Consider the following 19362-nt stretch of genomic DNA (forward strand, 5'->3'; position numbering starts at 1 on the left):
CAAAAATGTTTTGCGCCAGGGATCTCCAGAAGCAAAGATCTGAGTTAAAGATGTTCGCTTAAAAATAATAATTATAGAGCGGTGCCCGTTGGAGCCTCTACAGCGGTGACCGTTGGGCACTGACCTACTTGGAACGATGCAAGTTGGAAATGGATGCCCCACCCAGATATTTTGTGTCCCTTTTATGCCCATATATGGAGTTCTTTGTCAGGCATGCCCAAATATGGAGTCTATGCAGACGTCAAAATGATGTCAGAACAGGCCAGCTCCATATACAGTATGGACACTGGACAGAGGCCCCTGTCCAGAGCCCGGGCAGAGGCCTTTTTGGGGTGGTTCTGGATAATAATAATAATTGTTCTTTCAACGTTTACCTGTTGTCTCTCCTACGGTACCAACATCAATACAGCATGAAATTGTGGACAAAATCTTATCCAACGACAACACAATTCTTTCGTTTTGAGTCTGCAAGTCTAAATCTCATCAAATGATGATCCGTGGCTCAAAAGCCGAATAAATAATGGACCTTGATATGAAAAAGGTTGAAACCCGCTGTGCTAGAAGGCTGCAGGGAGCTACAGGTAGCACTTTGAGATTCTGCGTTATAAATAAAATCCATTATTACTAATATTATTGCAGGAAGTCAGCTCTGTGGCATTGGCGGCAAATTCACTTCACTGATGTTCGTGATGGACTCTTAATTCAGAATGCAGAATACAAACAATACACAATAACAAAAATACAATGATCTTAAAAGGCAACATGAAGCAGCATTACATTATTTTACAGGATGTTACTGTTGGGCAGAAACCTTGTATCTCCATATTTAATATATTTGTAATGTTTTTACCATAAATTAATGCGCCAGCTGTCAGCTATTTTCACAATTTTAGTTAAAAAAAAAGGGAAAAACAAGAACAATATCGTACATACAGGGTTTCCACCCGACAGTATAATAGTAGCCAAGCCCCACTAGTCTCTGAACGCATCCATGCCCGCTCACCTCTAGACAGCATCTTTCTTGGCTTGTCCACAGTGTCGTAAGCATTTTCTTTCTCCGTTTCGTCCTTGGTGGACCATTCCTCTTTGTCAAACGGCTGGCAGGTCTGGAGGCAAAATACATCCTGCCCAGAGAGAGGGGAAGAAAAACGAAACAGGAAAAATATCAGTTGTGTGTTTGTGTGTGTGTGTGTGTGAAAACAGCCTGTCGTTTTTGTTAACCAATTAACACTTAAATACTAGGGATGCGATATACAATATAATCGGCCACATATCGGTATCGTACGATATTTGCCGTTAGCGGTCAATATAGGTATCGGCAAATAAAGCTGACATTAACCGATGGCAGTAGGCGATGTTTATTTGTTATTGATAAGCATATATTTTGCGTTGGCTATGTTGGTGTGTTGGTTATCTGCAGTCTACCAATCTTTAGATTCTGAACATTTATTTATTGTATTGAAGATACAAGGTATTTGTTTCCCTGGCACAAAAAGGGGAAATAAAAACAGCAAAAACGAAATAAACATAATTATATCACCATCAGTATCGGCTAAATTGCTATTTTACCATTGCTGTTTTACCATACCATCGGTATCGGCCAAGAATGTCCATAGCGGAGCATCCCTGTTAAATAATATGCTCCTTTTCCCCTACCCTCCTCTACACAAAATCTCTTTGACAAAAATAGCCGATCTGCAAGCTTGTAGACATGCGGTACAAATCACTTCTACGGGTAACGACTGTATACATAGACCCACATCGCTTCATGGGCAAAGTAAAGTGTCAGCATTTTCCAAAGAATTGCTGTTGGGATTGGAATGACAAAGGGACATGCAGCCATTAAAGTTTGAGCGGTAGGAATTATGCATCTATTTCTCTGTGATCTTGCCCAGGGTTTTTAAGGTTAATTCGAGAAAAAAACCATGAGCAAACAGGGAAACGCAAAGAGCCACTTAATAAAACCCGACTGATTTATGACCAAAAAATAAGGCCTGCCAGTGGTAATCCTCCCGCATACATTAATTCCAAATCACTATGGCAATTAAACCAACAGATTAGTTTGTTTTTTTATTAAGCACCTGAATGAGAGATTAATTTGAGCACAAAATTAAACAAGGCAGCACATTTGGCTCCCAGAAACATACTGCTCACAATGCTTACAGTTGGTCTGACACTATTCCTTATATTTGTATATCCTATGCCATTTACTTGTTCTATATGTTATTCTTCTGGTTAATACCTTTTTATCTTTTATTGCTGTATTTAACTTTTGCGTTTAATACAGTAATACAACGAATGCATCAGAGAGCAATTCAGAATGTCAAATTCCTTGTTCTGCCGCATTATGTGAACATACAGCAGTTGGCCTTCTTTGTGCGAATACAATTCACATTTCACAAGCAAAATCATCGCCTTGTCCTTTATATATATACTCTGTCTGGAATGCTCAGATCTGACCATGAGCAGGACAACAGCAGGAGTGAGAGGGAGCGTGTTTTGTACTGTATTGGCAGCATGGCTTGAAGAAAGAAAATGCGAAAGAAAGAGTGTCTCACCCACTGCACACAAAACGAGGTAGAGACTGAGCTACATTTCCTAACCGTCTGCCCACTGAACCAAGACATCAGAGACATAAACCTCCCACGGATTACAATCAACCAAGGACAGTTTGTATGTGTGTGTACAGTATGTGTGTGTGTGTGTGTGCACGTGTGTGTGTTGTGTACTGTACAGTATGTGTGACTGTGTGTGCACGTGCGTGTGTTGTGTACTGTATGTGCGTGTGTGTGTGTGTGTGTGTGTGTGTGTCTGTGTGTGCATGTGCGTGTGTTGTGTACTGTATGTGTGTGTGTGTGTCTATGAAGAGGAGTAGGGAATGCATGGCTGGTATAGCTCCACGTCAGATGGACGCCGGCAGGCTGACGACGTACAGCTGTGTTTGGCATCGCTAAAGCATCTGGGTGTGCTTCGTTGGATTCCTGACATCCAATTACAGCACTTCCACAAAACACCCGAATGGGACAAACATCGTCACATGCTCTGATATTCCGTTAACAAGCTGTCGGAACAGTTTATAGAGTTTATAGAGTGGAGCAATGACAGATAGATCATCACTGGTATACAGTATATGGATATTGTTGGCCTATACGTGCTTTTAGCTGGAAGGGTGACGATGTCAACTCAATATAGGCATCCAGCACTTTTGTCCCGAACGGGGTGAATACTTAGTTTAGACTGGTCATTGGTTAGACATTTAAGGTTAGGTTTAGGTGTGCTGCCCTGTGGGAGGTTAGGGTTAGGGTGAGGGTTTGAGATAGGTTGTAGTTGTAGGACTAATGACTGGTCTAACCAAATGAATAGTCTAAACTAAGTACTGTCTACTCTAAACTAAGTACTGCACCCGTCCCGAACAACAAATCTCGAAAGCTACTAGCTGGATTACAATGCAATATGAAGTTATGAACCCAACTAATTTTGATCACCCCCTTCCCTCAGGCCAAAAGTCGGTCACCTTTGCATCGGAACGAGATGAACCCGACTGATTTTTGGTGACCCCATGACCTGTCCTCTAGTAGTGTCCCACTTAAGCTATGCAGAGACTCACTGGTGTCGCTTGTATATCGGCCATTTCCTGTGTGCGACAACCATTTACAGCATAAGTCGGGGCTGAACTCACTGGCATACAGTGCAGTCTAACCGTTTTGTCTGTTCAATCTATAGACTAGCTTTTGCCACATATAGTAGTGCTCCTCTGAGACAGCTGGACCCCCCGTCCCACCCCAATAACAGCAGCCGGGGAAATATCGGGGCCTATTCAATTAAGTGTGCTCCATAGCTCTGCACGGCTGACATGTGGAAATTGTAATTTCCTTCACATGATTGATGGCAGCAATAAACGACATCGTGTGAGCGCACACACACACACACACACACACACACACACACACACACACACACACACACACACACACACACACAGTGTACACTGTGAATTTGTGAAATACCTGAGTGCCAAAGGGTCCATGACTCCGTTCGCACAATCTCTCAGAATAAAATGAACCCTCACAGGTTTAATGTGTAGCGGGTGATCACAGCTGACTCACCTGGTGTACATGTGTGTGCATGCGTATGTGCGTGCGTATGCGCGTGCATGCATGCATGTGTGTCTGTACATACACAGTAAGCATATTTGGATGTAACTGTGTGTTCAAGTTACAGCTGTGTGTAGCCTAAATGCGTTCACTTGCATATAAATGTGTGTATTCAAGCTGTGGGCTGTGTGCATGTCTCTGTGCGTGTGTGTGTGCGTACGCACGTGCATCGAACTACACATTGAAGCTGCGGGCTGTGTGCGCATGTGTGTTGCTTTCATGTAACTGTGTGTGTGTTCAAATTGGGTCTTTGCAGAGAGAGCCATGTAATAGCAACACTTTCCTTCACTAATGGGTTGGAATGGAGGGATTTGGAACATTGCCCAAAGACTCAACATAAAAAAAAGAGGGAGAGAACTGATTTAGGTAACAAAATCCTTGCTGCAGGACCTAGGAACCACATAGTGTATGAGACACAGGCTGCCTTCTGTCAGATCTGAGTTCACAGATTACGACCCCTTATTTCTTTAACTGACCCGTCGCCAACTTCACCTTTTGACGCCTATTTTCGTAAGTACCTCGGCGCCTTATCACGCCTTTTTAAATAACAATTGATTACGGTGATCAGCTGCGTCCAGTTTCCTCTCATATTACTCCCGTTTCGTTCTGGTGAAGAAAAAAAACGTCTCAAACCGGAAATGGAAAATCCGCTGGCTTATGCTTTCTATGGCGACACAGCTTCTTCTCGGATTCTTTTGGCCAAAAACAAGCTTGGTTTGCGTCTGATATATCTAAACGATAGTATTTCGCTTACAAAAAGTATGTCTTGAGGTGCCTGTACCGCTCAGTTCACACAGGTGTGATTTATTTATTTTTACTCCTAAGCCAACCGATTTCTGATGCTTCAACCGCAAAACTCTAAACGTGCCAAATCAATTCCAATTCTCGTGGAAAAACGTAGAAACAACAACGTGAGACAAAAGGACAATTCAAACAAAGCTAAACTAGAAGCTCACGACGTGTTGCATTATAATGACATGCCCAATATGTCATTATAAAACCCAGTGGTTTTCAGCCATTTTGATACCAGGGCCCACTATTTATTCAGCATTTGATGAGGTTTAGTCTGTCTCACCCACAACTAAAGATTGTTTTTGTCCACAATTCTTTGCTGTATTAAGGAGAGATAACAGGCAAACATTGATCAAAATATCAATTCTTCTACATTTTCTAATTGTGTAGACTTCTTGTAAATTAAGTATTTCAGATGTTTAACAATAATTTAACTCTTGAGAGCGTAAAATGAAACCAAATGGACCCTGATGTTGGGAAAAAAGTAATAATGCAAATAATGTCTCATACTGTACAGTGTATAGGTCTGGCTCTAGAGGTAGAACAGATATGTACACTATGTACTGTACATGAACATATAGAAGAAAAAAAATAACTTCACACAGAGCCTTACCATGTGTAAAAAAAGGAAAAAAGCCAAATCCATTTTAAATGTTTGGTTAGCCTGCCAGATACGGATTACCTATCCGTCTGTCTCCAGTGTCAATAGCTTGTAATGCGGTTAAAATGAAGACTGCATCGGCATGCTTCACCGTTTCTCACAAGTACAAAGACAGCCCCCCATTTGTTTTAGAAGTAGCTCTCCTTGCATCATGTGTAACCACCAAGAGTTCTGTATCTTTACCTGAAGTGCTTCTATTGACTCAGGGGTAGTAGCAGGTGGAGACTCCTCACAGACTGCCAGGCTCCGCATTAACTTCAGTTTGGTGCTGGACTGAGCATGATAACACACACACAAGCACGCACGCACACGCACACGCACACGCACACGCACACGCACACACACACACACACACACACACACACACACACAACATATATTCTCTATAATATCTTCAACACACATTGTCAAACAAAAGCAAGGCCGAGTACAGACGGAAGACAAAACACGGGTTATTAAAAATTCACAATGGTAATAAACAGAATCCCATCTGCACAATACAATATTGAAAGCGAATCTCCATTGACATGACAATATCATTTTAGGAGTAAATACAATGAAAGGGGAAGGCAATAAGGGATCCGACATATTCAAGCAGGCCGTTCACCTGTTGGCTACCATTGTAGATAATGTGTGAGAAAGTTGTGGTGGGTAAAACCAAAAATAAGAAAGATCAATTACTGTCACTTAATGTTCTCCAAACCGGGCAGCATACTGTAAATGACATCTAGAAATACCAAGCATTGTAGCTTGCGTTGAACTTGTAGATATTAAAGTATGAATGTATAAAATAAGTGATTCAACTAAAATCTATCGATGTAGTAGTATTTATTTCTATATGTCCTATACTGTGTTAAGTGTGTTAAGTGTGAATGTAGAAGACAGGGACAGCGACATCTAAATCTGTGTTTCAATCAGCCAATAAAAACTGATTGTGCTTCCAAGAGTAACATGAATGAGAAACAAGAGCCTTGAGAGTTTCATTCAGTAATTCAGAACTGCAACTATATTTCTTCTTCCTTTTTTCCCCCCTTCTAAATCTTTATCCCACGATTTTGCAACCCATTTTCACCCAGTGTCAATTATCTAATGTGATCCTGGGCTCTACACACCCTCCGCCAACCTGGGGAGAGCAACGGACTGACCTCATGCTTCCTTCAATGCATGAGCGTCCAAGCTGCTTCTTCTCACCTGCCAGGAGGGAGTTTCCCCGGTTGGACGTATCGGTAGCATGTTATTCCAACCAGTTCCTGGCTGGCCAGGGGAAGGCAGTTTAGAGACCAGGATCACTGCATATTTTTTGTGTACCTACCCTAGGGGAGGGTAGGACGGTACCCTACGGCCTAGGAGACAAGACACAATTAAAAACTAAGATTCAAGCTCTGAACACCCCAATGCAAGTATACAGAAACTGTATACTTATAATATAGCTTACGCTGGTGTGTTTCGTTTGGGAGTCACTGCATGGTGCCAGCATGGCTTAACTGTACAGGAGCTGTCTTTGCTGGCACTCGGCACCGAAGTGAAGCACACCCGCGACTAATGTCATTAACGTCAGCTGTGTTTACCCGTCAAAATGGCATTTTGGCATGCTGCGAAAAGGCTGCATTGAGGATCAATTATTTTCTAGAGGGCGACGCGCGCCTCGCACAACGAAGTGTAAATTAGGTTTTAAGCGTACCTTTGAGAACTTCACAGGCTGTCCGAGGGTTGTTGCGCAGGTAGGGGGGGGGGGGGGGGGTTCACGGGGGAGGGATGAGTAGGGGAAAAAAACACAAGAGAAGGGGAGAAAATGGCTGAATGGAGCGCGTTGAATTAAACATGACTGGCCTAGATTTCCCACACACTGAACAAGAGGCTCTGGAAATTCGGAACAATTTGCTACAAACATGCTACAAACATGCTGAACTTCCCTGCCTTCTTCTGCCATTATAAAAGGAGCACGCACGCGGACACACACACACACACACACACACACACACACACACAATCAGCCTACAAGCTGACAAACACGTGTGGTGCAACACGAAATAAAGCAACCATCATTCTCTTGTGAGGAGGAGCAGTTAAATGGTCCTCACAATGTCTCCTTCTCAAATTCTACATTAATTGGCCCTCACAAGTAGTAACACACACACGCACGCACACACAGACGCACGCACGAAAAGGCTAGCCGATATGGGATTTTTTAGATAGCAGCACTGAATCTGATATATAAACTTGACAAAAATAACGTATTCAAGATGTGTGTGCTGCGGCTGGAATTAATAATTCACGCCTTTTTCCTGCACACACCAATACAAAATGCCCGCATTTGTCCGCAATGAACCACTGCCCCTGATAAATGTATGGATTTTTCTAAGCACGGCTTCACGAACAAGCAAAGAACAGACAACAAAAATAAATTATAAAAAAAAGACAGATTAAAAGATTCTAAAAAAATTGCTTCTAAATCCTGACAGCTTTCTGAAAAACCTATGTTTCTGTGTCAGTGATGCTCAACTTTTTTCATGTCAAGGACCCCCAGAATTATCTGTATTTGGCTGCGGACCCCCATCTGATAATATGTTGTTCCAGGGACCCCCCCAGAAGCAAAGATAGTTAAGTTAAAAGTTAAAAACGTTTGCTAATAATATATATTCAAAGATTTGCGCCACATTTTCACAATTAAAAAAGAATAGCAGATCTACAAGCTCGTAGCGCGGCACTCGAGCTAAAGTATAACATAATGTTTCCAGCATCACACAGGTCCTTTTCCAGGTAGTGGACAATTTCACAATAATTGAAACAGGGCTGTTACAGAAAGCTGTCCCATCTCTCTCTCTCTCTTTCTCACACACACACACACGCACGCGAGCATGCTTTCTCAGCTTTCAGACGTAATAAAAAAAAACTCCAAGCCTTTTCGGCTGAAAAGGCTTTTTTTGGGTCAGTTTTTAGAGAGCGCTGCCTGCATGCGTTCAAGGTTTAGTGCTCAAACTGTGTCGGGCCGTTCGTTCTGCGCTATAGGTCATGCGGATCGGAACCCCTGGCTCTGTGAGAAAGCGTCACGGGGGGAAGGAAGGCAGGCAGAGAGCAGCAGCCAACAGCGCATGAGACAGCTCCAATGCTCCTGCATGACTTCACTTCACGCACCACCGGCTTACTGTATGCGTCTCTGTGTGTGTGTATGAGTGTGTATTCAAGTGTGTTCAGAGAGAATGCGCATGAGTTTATGTTACGCTCGCGTGCGCGCACGAGAGAGAGAGACAGAGGGAGAGAGACCGTGCATGCATGCGTGTGTGTGTTTAAATGTGTGTGTGTGCGTGCAAACACACAGAGTGTGTCAGTGGGTATAGGCGTCAGGAGGAGGAGGAGGGGCTGGGTGGGTGGGTGGGGTCTCTGCCAGGAACCATTCCAGTCGGAATACAACACGTCTCTCACACGCGCGCGCACACGTCCTTCCACCCTGCCCTCTACACACACCGAAGGACACACGCCACCCTGTGCCCCTCCTCCTCCACCTCCACCCCTGGCCTGGACGGCTGCAGATAACACCCAAATAAAACATTTTTTTAAATCAACCTTGTGTGTGCTCGCACATTTTCCACTGCTAGCTGTAGCCGCCCCCAAATCCTTGCTAATACATCACCGTCGCTCTCTTTCTCTGACGCACGCACGCACGCACGCACGCACGCACGCACGCACGCACGCACGCACGCATCCCCTTGTCCCCGATGTTGGGTCGTATGGACGTGGAGAGGGCGGGGGCCAAGTGGCAGGCCAGCTAATTGAGTGTCGAGGGCAGGCGGTGTGCAGGAGAGAACAATGCCATGGAGGAGATAAGAGAGGAGAGGAGAGGAGAGGAGAGGAGAGGAGAGGAGAGGAGAGGAGAGGAGAGGAGAGGAGAGGAGAGGAGAGGAGAGGAGAGGAGAGGAGAGGAGAGGAGAGGAGAGGAGAGGAGAGGAGAAAGGGCTGAAGTCAGCAGAAGCAGGCAGCCACCTTTGCTGCCGCAGAGGACAGCGCTGCAGGCAGATGGTGGCAAAGTCACCCAGACTCCGTCGCTCTCCAGCCCTCTCTCTCTCTCTCCCTATAACCTATTGTCTCTCTCCTTTTCTCCCTCTCTTTCACACATTTTCTAAAATAGCAGATCTACAAGCGGCTATGATCGCTATGATCTTGATCTTGTAGATCGGCTATTTTTGCCCAAATACTTACAAATTTCTCTCCGTTTTCTGCATCCCCGTCTCTCCCCCTTTGTCTCTCTTTCACACACCTCTTTCTCTCCCCCTGCTCTCTAGGACTATACCTGTTTTCAGCCCCTTTTTTACTCTAGCCCCCCGCCCCACAAACCCCACCTTTTTCTCTCTCTCTCTATCGACTCATTTTTCTCGTTTGCGATCTCTCCATTTTATCAACGGTCTAGCCCATGTCTCGTTTTTCTCGCTGCTCTCTCTATCTCTGATTCTCTTTTGGTCTCATCCATCACATATGTACGCGCACGCACACGCACACACACACACACACACACACACACACACACACACACACACACACACACACACACACACACACGCATATCTCTCTCTCTGACCTCTCAGCCTGTTCTCTCTCTCTCTCTCTCTCTCAAATTCAATTAAATATATAGATAGGAATACAGGACATAACATGTTGCCCGTAATGTCATTATATTACAGTGTTACATGTCAGCACACATATGGATGATAATCAAACATAAATTAATTGTACACGTGAAAAATGGAATGTAGAACTTTACAGTTCACTCACTCGCTCTCCTTTTACAGACGCACTCTCTCTCTCCCCCTCTCTCTCCCCCCTCCCCCCTCCCCCCCCTCTCTCTCTCCCTCCCCCTCTCTCTCCCCCCCTCTCTCTCTCTCCCCTCCCCCCCCCCCCCCCCCCCCCTCCATCATGTCTCCATCTTGTCTTGGGGGGTCCCCCGCTGTTCCCTCATGCTGCTGTCTTTCCGGTCCACATGGTGACAGACACAGGAAGTACATACATAAGCCAGGATTCTGGGCTCCAGATTATCTGCCTGCCTGACTCCATCCCTCCCTCTCCCTTTCTCTATGTCTCTCTCTCTCTGTCTCTCTCTCTCTCTCTGCTGCTCCTTGCGTCTGTCCAAACAGCCTGGCTTGGCCTCCATCCTATATCCGTAAACTGGTCCAACGGTTAAATCTCTTTCCTCCCCATATGGCAATATATTTGTATTATGAATACAAGGGAAAACGGGACAAAATAATGTATTTGAATATATGACAAAGTTATTAGTGCAGCCGCGCCCGGCAGCCGGTGAAAAACTAGAGTTCTCAACAGGCCCTAAAATTAAGGCCCGGCCCTACCTGGGCCCTCATCAAACCCTGTACACTCAAGACACCCTGCCACCCTTAGATCTCCATATATGGCCAGTACAGAATTCATTCCATATGTTGATCTGACCCCCCATGCCCAGCAGTCTGCCGTCACCCAGGCGGATGCCTGGTTTAAATATAATATGGTTTATGTGATACAAGATAGATGTATTGTATCCTGCTTGGTGAAAAGTTGTCTGTACCACGTAACTGTGTGACCTGCTGGTTTTCAAAAGGGGCTCCGACCTGTGTTGTCCAGCCTCCCTCCCTAAACCCTTAATTGTCCTCTTTTCTCTCTCTGTCTCTCTCTCTCTCTCTCTGTCTCTCTCTCTCTCAAAAAAAAAAAGATCATGCCATTAAAAGATTCCATTTCCTGTCCCAACATGACAATCTTAATCAGATGGCAGCCAGGTCAAGGAAATGTTTGAGGGAAATTCTCTGACTGAATGCCTATTTCTCTATCTCTCTCGCTCTTTAAAACATATTTCTCGCCCAATATATTCTTCATTAGGCTCCTTGCACTCGATTAGTCAAACCGGACTGACTCCAATATTCAATCACCACACCACATACACTATCCAGCCAGATACAAGGCTTGCCTGTTTGATAAATCCAGCCATTCTTAGAATACATTATTCCAGAGTGGCTAATATCCAATCCATCTAAAAGAAGGGGGGAAAAAGCAATTAAGAAGCAATGCCCTCTCTTATTATCACGTGAACTGTGCCTTCGGTACAGATTTGGAATGGAACAAATTGAACCCCCTCCTCCCACACAAAAACAAGAAGGAAAAGAAAAACGGGTCCAAATGCTTAAATTAACCCATTAAGACCCGAGGACCCGATTCTACAAATGTCTTTGTAGAACAGTTTTCTGATGTTTCTACATCCGTGGTGCTCAAACCTTTTCATGTCAAAGACCCCAAATGTATTATATGTAATTGGCATATAATACATTTATTTATATTTATTTATGTAATATATGTAATATAATAAATGAACGATTTGAGTTAAAACATTTTCACGATATAAAAAAAGAGGGCCGCGCTATGAGCTTGTAGATCTGTTATTTCTCCAACAGCTAAAGTACAACACAATGGTTAAAGGTAGTTAAAAGCTAAAAGTGACACAGATGCATTCCAGGTCTGCATGGATTAAAGCCTGAGGCTGAAAAGGGCTGAGGTGTTGGTTTTTTAATAGAGGTTATTTACCTGCGTCTTGTCGTCTGCGCCGCCGCCGCCGTGCTCCTCTCTCGGCGGCGGGGTCACCTCGAGTGTCTCCGAGCGCTCTCTGGGCGCCACCGCCACGTTGGCGGCCTCGACGCAAACCCTCGTCGCTTCTGCGGGGGCCGCGGCGTCCGTCATCGTCATCGGAAAATCTCACCGGGAGACGCTGGTGAACACTGGGAACCTGGTCGAATAAAAAGACAAAGAGGGATCACATCAACTGATTCAACGCTTGAGAGGGTTTATTTTTGTCGAGGAAAAAACAAAAGGCACACTCTTGGGCAATGGTTCCCAAACTTTTCCATGTCAAGGACCCCCCAAATTGACACTAATTAGCCCGCGGACCCCCCATTTGAAGGGATATGCCAGGGCTCCCATATTCACGGCTCTAGTCGTGACTCTCAACCCGTTTCATTTCAAGGACCCCCGGTTTGACATGCATTAGTCTACGGACACCGATGGCATTTCTATCTCTGGGACCCCAATTTATATCGTAAAAGCAATGTTAATATAACTCAGAGTTACAGTCCCATAAGGGTCCATTTGGTTCCAAACTATCATTTAGCTGGGGACCCCCTGGAACCCCCTCAAGGACCCCTGGGGGTCCCCAGACCACACTTTGGGAACCACTGCTCTTGGGTATGTGATAGAACGATGAATACAATTTTTAAAACTCATGGCATCAGAGAGCTGCAGAACTGTAATTGATGTGAGTGCGCTATGTTATAATAATAAGAATCCCTATCTCTCTACTGCAGTGCTGCTCAACTCCATTCCTGGGGACACAAACTATCGCTCGTTTTCCAGCCTACACAGCAAAAAATCTTTAATACTCCACATTTTACTGCATGTGCACCAACACATTCATTGCATTCTACTAGTGTCCCTGATTAGATGCAAGCTGTAAATATATACATTTTTACAATCCTCATAATGTATGATACAGTTTGACATTGCACTACATATATGCAAGTCCAGCTTTGCCGTCTGCAGTCCAGCGTTCAACAACTGCACCAATGGCGCCTTGTGTGAACCTGACGCGAGGCAGGGATATAACGCGTTCCTGATTTCTGGCCTCAGCAGCTCCATCTATTCACTCAGCTACCAGAGTGAATACAAAATAGTGGGCCTGCATGGGGCCGTGGCTCAGCGGTCCAGACACCCTGGCTGGTATTAAGCCAGCTTTACAGCGTGCCGCAGGTTCGAGTCCAGATCCCATCTCCCCCCCCAAAAAACCCCCAAACAATCACCTGGTGGTTTCGACAAGTGTTAAAAATCCGAAAGGTTGACCTCTGCTATCCCGGAAAAGAAAACTTGGAACGAAGTGAGTGGTGCTGTACTGTACTTGTGCTGTACTGTACTGTATATATACTTTACTGTACAAGCTCTCCTCCCTGGCCTCTCTGTGTGTGTGTGTTAGGCTGCGCAACAGTGACACTGTTGTGGTGAAAATATGCTATTTCCGTGCTCAGACCCAGGGACACAGCCAGCCAGCAGGGACACACATGGCTGTCTATAGGAGTGGTTGCACCACTCAAAAAAACGTGTGTGTAAACTAGTAACACTGTGTAAAGCGGCGAGACCTCGCTGTGCCGAGGCGCGGGGCCCGCCCTGCCCCTGGACCCTAATTATGCGGTTAGCAGGTCCCGTGTGTGGCGAGAACCATGTGCGCAGGCAGAAAGGAATGGGGAGGAGGATGGGGAGACATCTGGCATCTGAAAGGTATGATTAATGGGTTAATTAGAGCCGGGCTCATCAGATTCACTTCACACGCACACCTCAAAAGTGGATGTGCAGCACTGACGGGGCCCTGCACGTGTATGTGTGTGCGTGTGCATTGTGATACAATTTACAGTTTAGGCATTTAGCAGACGCTCTTAATCCAGAGCGATTTACAGTAAGCAACATCTGATAATACATCAAATTAATAAAAAGTAGTCATCAAGAATCATCTATGAAACTATGCGTATAGTATACACTATAGTAGTGCTATGTCAAATAATGTGTCCATAATTCTTCCCAGTTTCCCAGTCTCGTGTGTGTGTGTGTGTGTGTGTGTGCACGTGTGCGTGCAATAATGTGTCAATTGTTCTTCCCATGGCTCAGCCTTTGTGTGTGCGTGCTGTGTAACACAGCCCTAGGTATGGTGGCTTTAGCCTGTTCGTCCAGCAGTGATTGTAGGAGTTAGCCTATCTGAACGCGTCTGTGTAGCAAACCGACTGGCTGGAACCCTGATTGTTTATCTCGGTCCCACCGGAGCTGAGACAGCAGAGCGAGAGAGAGCTGATACGCTCCGGAAAAAAAACGACCGATCCCTTCATGTCAGACTAATTGACTTCTGAGGTCTGCTCCACTCGCTCTCCCGAGCAACCAGATGTATACCTCGCACGGCCGCGCTTTCCCCTTTTTTTCCAAGGCCGTGGTTGCGGTTAGCGCCGCTTCAGGCAGGCTCTGCCGCCGCGGGAGAGAGTCAATGAATTTTCAATGACTTGTCAGTGTCTCCGCGCAAAAGTGACAGCGACCGATTTTGCATTTGGAGGGGAAAACAGCTTAATACTCCCGAGTCCGATCCTTTGAATATTTACTGACGTTTTGATGCGTGTGTGCGTGCGTGCGTCTCAGTCGGTTGGTCTCTGGTGTGAAGCCATTTAACATATGGGATGCTGGAAGTATATTTCCCAAGCACTGGGCTCTGGGAAGTGTTTGCTCCCTCACTGAATCATTTATGCCGCTGCACACAACGTTTTATCAAGAGACAGCTGAGTCTAGTCTAGCCGCTTGTCTTCAATATACCTTTAGGCCTTGATGTGTCACAGTTTCATCTTTCTCTTATTGAAAAATACATTATCAACCTGGCTACCGAATGCAACTGAAATGAGTGAAGTCGATTTGGTCTCATCTTATAAACATGGTGCTTGGGCCTTGGGGAGAGCAAAAAAGATACAAGAATAAAGGTGATGCACATTGAATGAGATGCAAAATTCCAGATTTATTCGGCCGAGGCAAGCATTATAGCATTCGCATTTTTCCTCGGTTTTCTGTATGTGTTCCATTTCAAATTTTAAAAAGCAGCGCGCTTCATCAAATGATCATATCAGCTTGTGTCACTGATATTGGCAAAATGTACTTAAAGTACTAAAAGTCAAAGTAGACATTATGCACAATGTCCCGTTTCAGGTTTTCAAATGAAAATAGCAGATCAAGCTCACAACGCGTCGCATTGTGAGCTGAAATGTATATAAGATTGAAGTGGTTACTGTATGTTTTGTAATAATAATGTACAATCTACAAAGCAACTAGTAACTCAAGTTTTCAAATAAATGTAGTGGAGTAAAAGTATACCATTTCCCTCTGAGATGTAGTGGAGTGGTAGAAGTAAAAGTGTTGGAAAAGTACAGTACTTAAGTAAACGTGACTATCCACCACTGGTGCTGAGGAACCTGTAGGAGTGTGTAGTGTGGGGACAGAGATCACCCTACCCCGTCCAGCTTCCCTACAGCCTCCAACCTGTAGGAGTGTGTAGTGTGGGGACAGAGATCACCCTACCCCGTCCAGCTTCCCTACACGCTCCAACCTGTAGGAGTGTGTAGTGTGGGGACAGAGATCACCCTACCCCGTCCAGCTTCCCTACACGCTCCAACGTACCCAAGTCCTGACTTCACTCCTTCCATGGTCACGCATTTTCTCTATTGAAAATAACATTGGTAATCTTAGAATCGTCTCATAAGAATTGTGGTACAAAAGTAACCAAACTGTCCCGGCGATGTTGCCAGGGAGGTGGCTCCGAATCGGTTCCGATACTTCCGTTTCTGTCAAAATGTTAATTAAATCGGCGGCATTAACGTTAGCCGATTTCTCGCCGTCAGTTGATGCTTCATATCCATATGAGTCAAGCCTCCGCCAGCCAGGCTCATTTGCTTATTTATGGCGCACAGTTCTCAAATACCGTGATATTAACCCATTCTGACCTGAGATCAGATTCATACGAGGTTTCCACTGGACACACACTGGTCTGATTAACCCATTCTGACCTGAGATCAGATTCTAAAAATGTCAGTCGTTCTTCGATTTTTCAAAAATAGCAGACCTACAAGCTCGTATCGCGCCACTCGGTGGCGCGATATGAGCTTGTAGATCTGCTATTTTTAAATAGCTAAAGCATAACATGATGCTGACACCAAAATGGGTGCCCGGTCAGAATGGGTTAAACACGCCTATGAGAATTCGGAACCTGATGCGTAAATGACGTCAGACTCAGATGCTCAGTTGCGTTTGTTGGAGCCAAGCCGGAGGTGATGTGAATGCATTTTATATAGTATTTTAATGCACCTGTATTTTTTGTAATGTAACCCGGACTCGCTTGGTCTTGAAGACATTGAACCCGTTGTAGCTGGTGGTGTTGGCAGAGGTGGGACTGGCGAGGGAGATGTCCGACTGAGGCGTGTGGGTCTGTGGTGGCAATGTGACTGGTGAGCTTAGCTGGGCCTTCCTGTTCAGCTGATCAGAATTCAGAATGCTGGCCTGGGGGTCTCGAGCGAGCCTGAATGTGGCTCTTGCTGACCCGTCAGCCCAGGGGGTTGAGGGGGGGGGATAGGGTTTGTGTGTGCGTATGGGTGGGTTGGTGCGAGAGGTCAGAGGGCATAAAGCCGAGACAGAGACCATATGACCTTATGGGACTTTGCAGTTGAGGTGTCAGCAAATGTGAAAAGGGTGTATAGTGTATATTTGTTAAAGTGTGTGTGTGTGTGTGTGTGTGTGTGTATATATATATATACATATACACACACACACACACACACACGTGTGTGTGTGTGTGTGTGTGTGTGTGTGTGTGTGTGTGTGTGAGCGAACGCATGTCACCGACGTGTACAGCAAGAGGGTCTGTCGTGTATCGTTATCGTCTCACATGGTTGGAGATGATTATGGCACCGATAGAACGACAGCGTGTGCATGCGTCAATGTGTCGATTGAGAGACTGTGCGTGGGTGCGTGTACAACATGGTACACTCACTTCTGTATGCGTGCAAGTGTGTGTATTGATTTAGGGTGGCGAGAATGAAGGCCTGTGTGTGTGTGTGCGGCGGGGGGGGGGGGGGGGGGGGGGGGCATGCGTGCCAATGTGCCATAAATAATGGATGAGCACAGGGATGAGAGTGGAGGCGGGAGGAGGCGGCACCCTGCCAACCTCGTAAAAACCAGGCATTAGGAATTCAGAGAGCGGCGAGGGATGATAACGTTGGCTCTATTGGAAGTCCTCAGACGGAACTTGGTGGCATAGAAATGCAGCCAGCAAGTCCTAGTATGGCCCCCCTTCTACTTCTTCTACTCTCCACCCAACTCTTTAGTCCCGCCCTCCTGGGATTCAGGGGAAGAATGTTTTTATTTACTAATATCCAACTTAAAAGGACGTTCAACTTTAAGTTGAAGTACTGTACACGCACGCACTGAACATTATTTTGCGTTGCTTAGCCCTAGCAAACTATTACAAAATATGGCAGATCTATAAGATCTATCCATCTGTCGCATTGTGTAGATTTCATACACGGCAAATGGGCAATACAAGCTGCACCTGACAGAGCTCTGAGGAACCTACTGTACCGACAGTCAATGACAGAGTTAGGAGGTGAAAAAAAGAAATAAACGAAAAATGAAGATAGACATGTTTTCCGGGCTGGATATTGCAATAATGATGTAAATATCCCCCATTGCATCAGACGTGAACCTAGCTTACTGTTGCTTTTTCTGGCATGAGGAGAAAATAAAATAAATGGGGTAAAAAAAAACAAATAAGACACTAATGCATAGCAGTTACTAATTTTAAATATAATTTTGAAGTTTGTTTTTTTCATCTCAATTTGCAAGCCTTGGTTTCTGGACACTGTAGGATTAGTTATTTTATCGACATGTGCAAAAAAATGCAGCCACTGGCAATTTTAAAACAGCGATAGTCAATAAGCACTGTTTTTTTTCCCTTCTTTATCTTCCATCTTCTACTAATAATTAGGCTATGCTTCCCCGGGCGATAGCAGAACTTTGTTTTAACCAACCTTTATTTGCTGAGCACGCACGCATGCACCCCCCCCCTCCCCCCTAAGGAATCATAAATGATAGATAACCACTGGCATTACCCCTGCGCGTCTTATTGTGTGCCATATCTCTGTCATTTCATCTAATCTCTCCTTCTCAGTGTGTGACACCCAGTGGGTGCCAGGCCTGTCCCCCATCTCCCACAGGGCTGAGGATGAAGCCAGAAAGGTCAACTGGGACGCCCCGCTTTGCTCTATAAATCAGCCCTTTTTTATAAAACCTCAAACTGCTGCCAGCCCGGGAGTGCACTCAGGTTTGACAGATGATGTTGTGGTGTGTGTGATACAAATGGAGTTGTATCCAAATCCCCAAAATGGTAGACCTCCTTCCTCTTCGGCGGAGCGATGGAAGATTATTCGCCAAATGTCGATCTCTCTGTTGCTTCCCCATTTACACTGTGTTATGGCTGATTTTGGCGAGTTAAGACATACAAAGTAAAACCTGGATGTATCGTAAGTAGGGATGTGCGTCTTGCACGATATAATCTGTAGCATAATCGGAATGGTCCATATCGGCCATAAAAATGCCATATCGTTATCGGACCGGTCTCAAAATAATCCCGATTATTTAAAGTACCTCTAGTCTAGAACAAAAGTTAAATCAAATATGATGTTTACATTTTTCTACATTTAATTTGTGTACTCATCTCATTCAGTTGTGAAAACAGACACTTGGAAAAGAGTGTAGGCTATTTATTGATTGATTGAATACTTTATTAAAACACATTTTGTGCCCAAGACGTCCACAGACGTCCTATGAATTACCGCATGTAGTGCCCAGGACGTCTGTGGACGTCTTGGTAAAAAAAAGAGGCAAAAAGGCAAAAAGTGGGTCTAAAAAGTGGGCACCCTGGGTCGTCATTTTGAAAGATTAAAAGGGCACATGTGTTAACAGGCTGTGGGCCAAGCACCATAGTGCCTAGGGTTGTTTCCATTGTGGTCCTCTGTATAATATCGGAATCGGTCCGAATCGGTATCGGCAGATATGACCCTAAAAAATAATCGAAGATTGGATATCGGTGATAATTTCATAATCGTGCACCCCTAATCCTAAATGTATGCCGTCGAATTGTCTCAATTACGACATTTTGAGGAG

The 19362-nt window shown here is 44.9% G+C and overlaps 1 protein-coding gene across 1 annotated transcript in view; it reads right to left on the reverse strand.

The window, feature by feature from the left end:
- The window catches only part of LOC310854201 (R3H domain-containing protein 1-like), a 67490-nt gene that overhangs the window by 37160 nt on the left and 10968 nt on the right, over positions 1 to 19362 (reverse strand). The window contains exons 2-4 of the mRNA XM_083758740.1: positions 12166 to 12364; positions 5791 to 5880; positions 1004 to 1124 (exon numbers count right to left, since the gene is read on the reverse strand). Of these exons, the coding sequence (XP_083614866.1) occupies positions 1004 to 1124; positions 5791 to 5880; positions 12166 to 12324 (370 nt within the window). The 5' untranslated portion in view covers positions 12325 to 12364. The remainder of the gene's footprint in view (positions 1 to 1003; positions 1125 to 5790; positions 5881 to 12165; positions 12365 to 19362) is intronic.

This window comes from Protomyctophum parallelum (genome assembly GCF_964188405.1).
Source record: "Protomyctophum parallelum genome assembly, chromosome: 23".
Classification (NCBI taxonomy): Eukaryota; Metazoa; Chordata; class Actinopteri; order Myctophiformes; family Myctophidae; genus Protomyctophum; species Protomyctophum parallelum.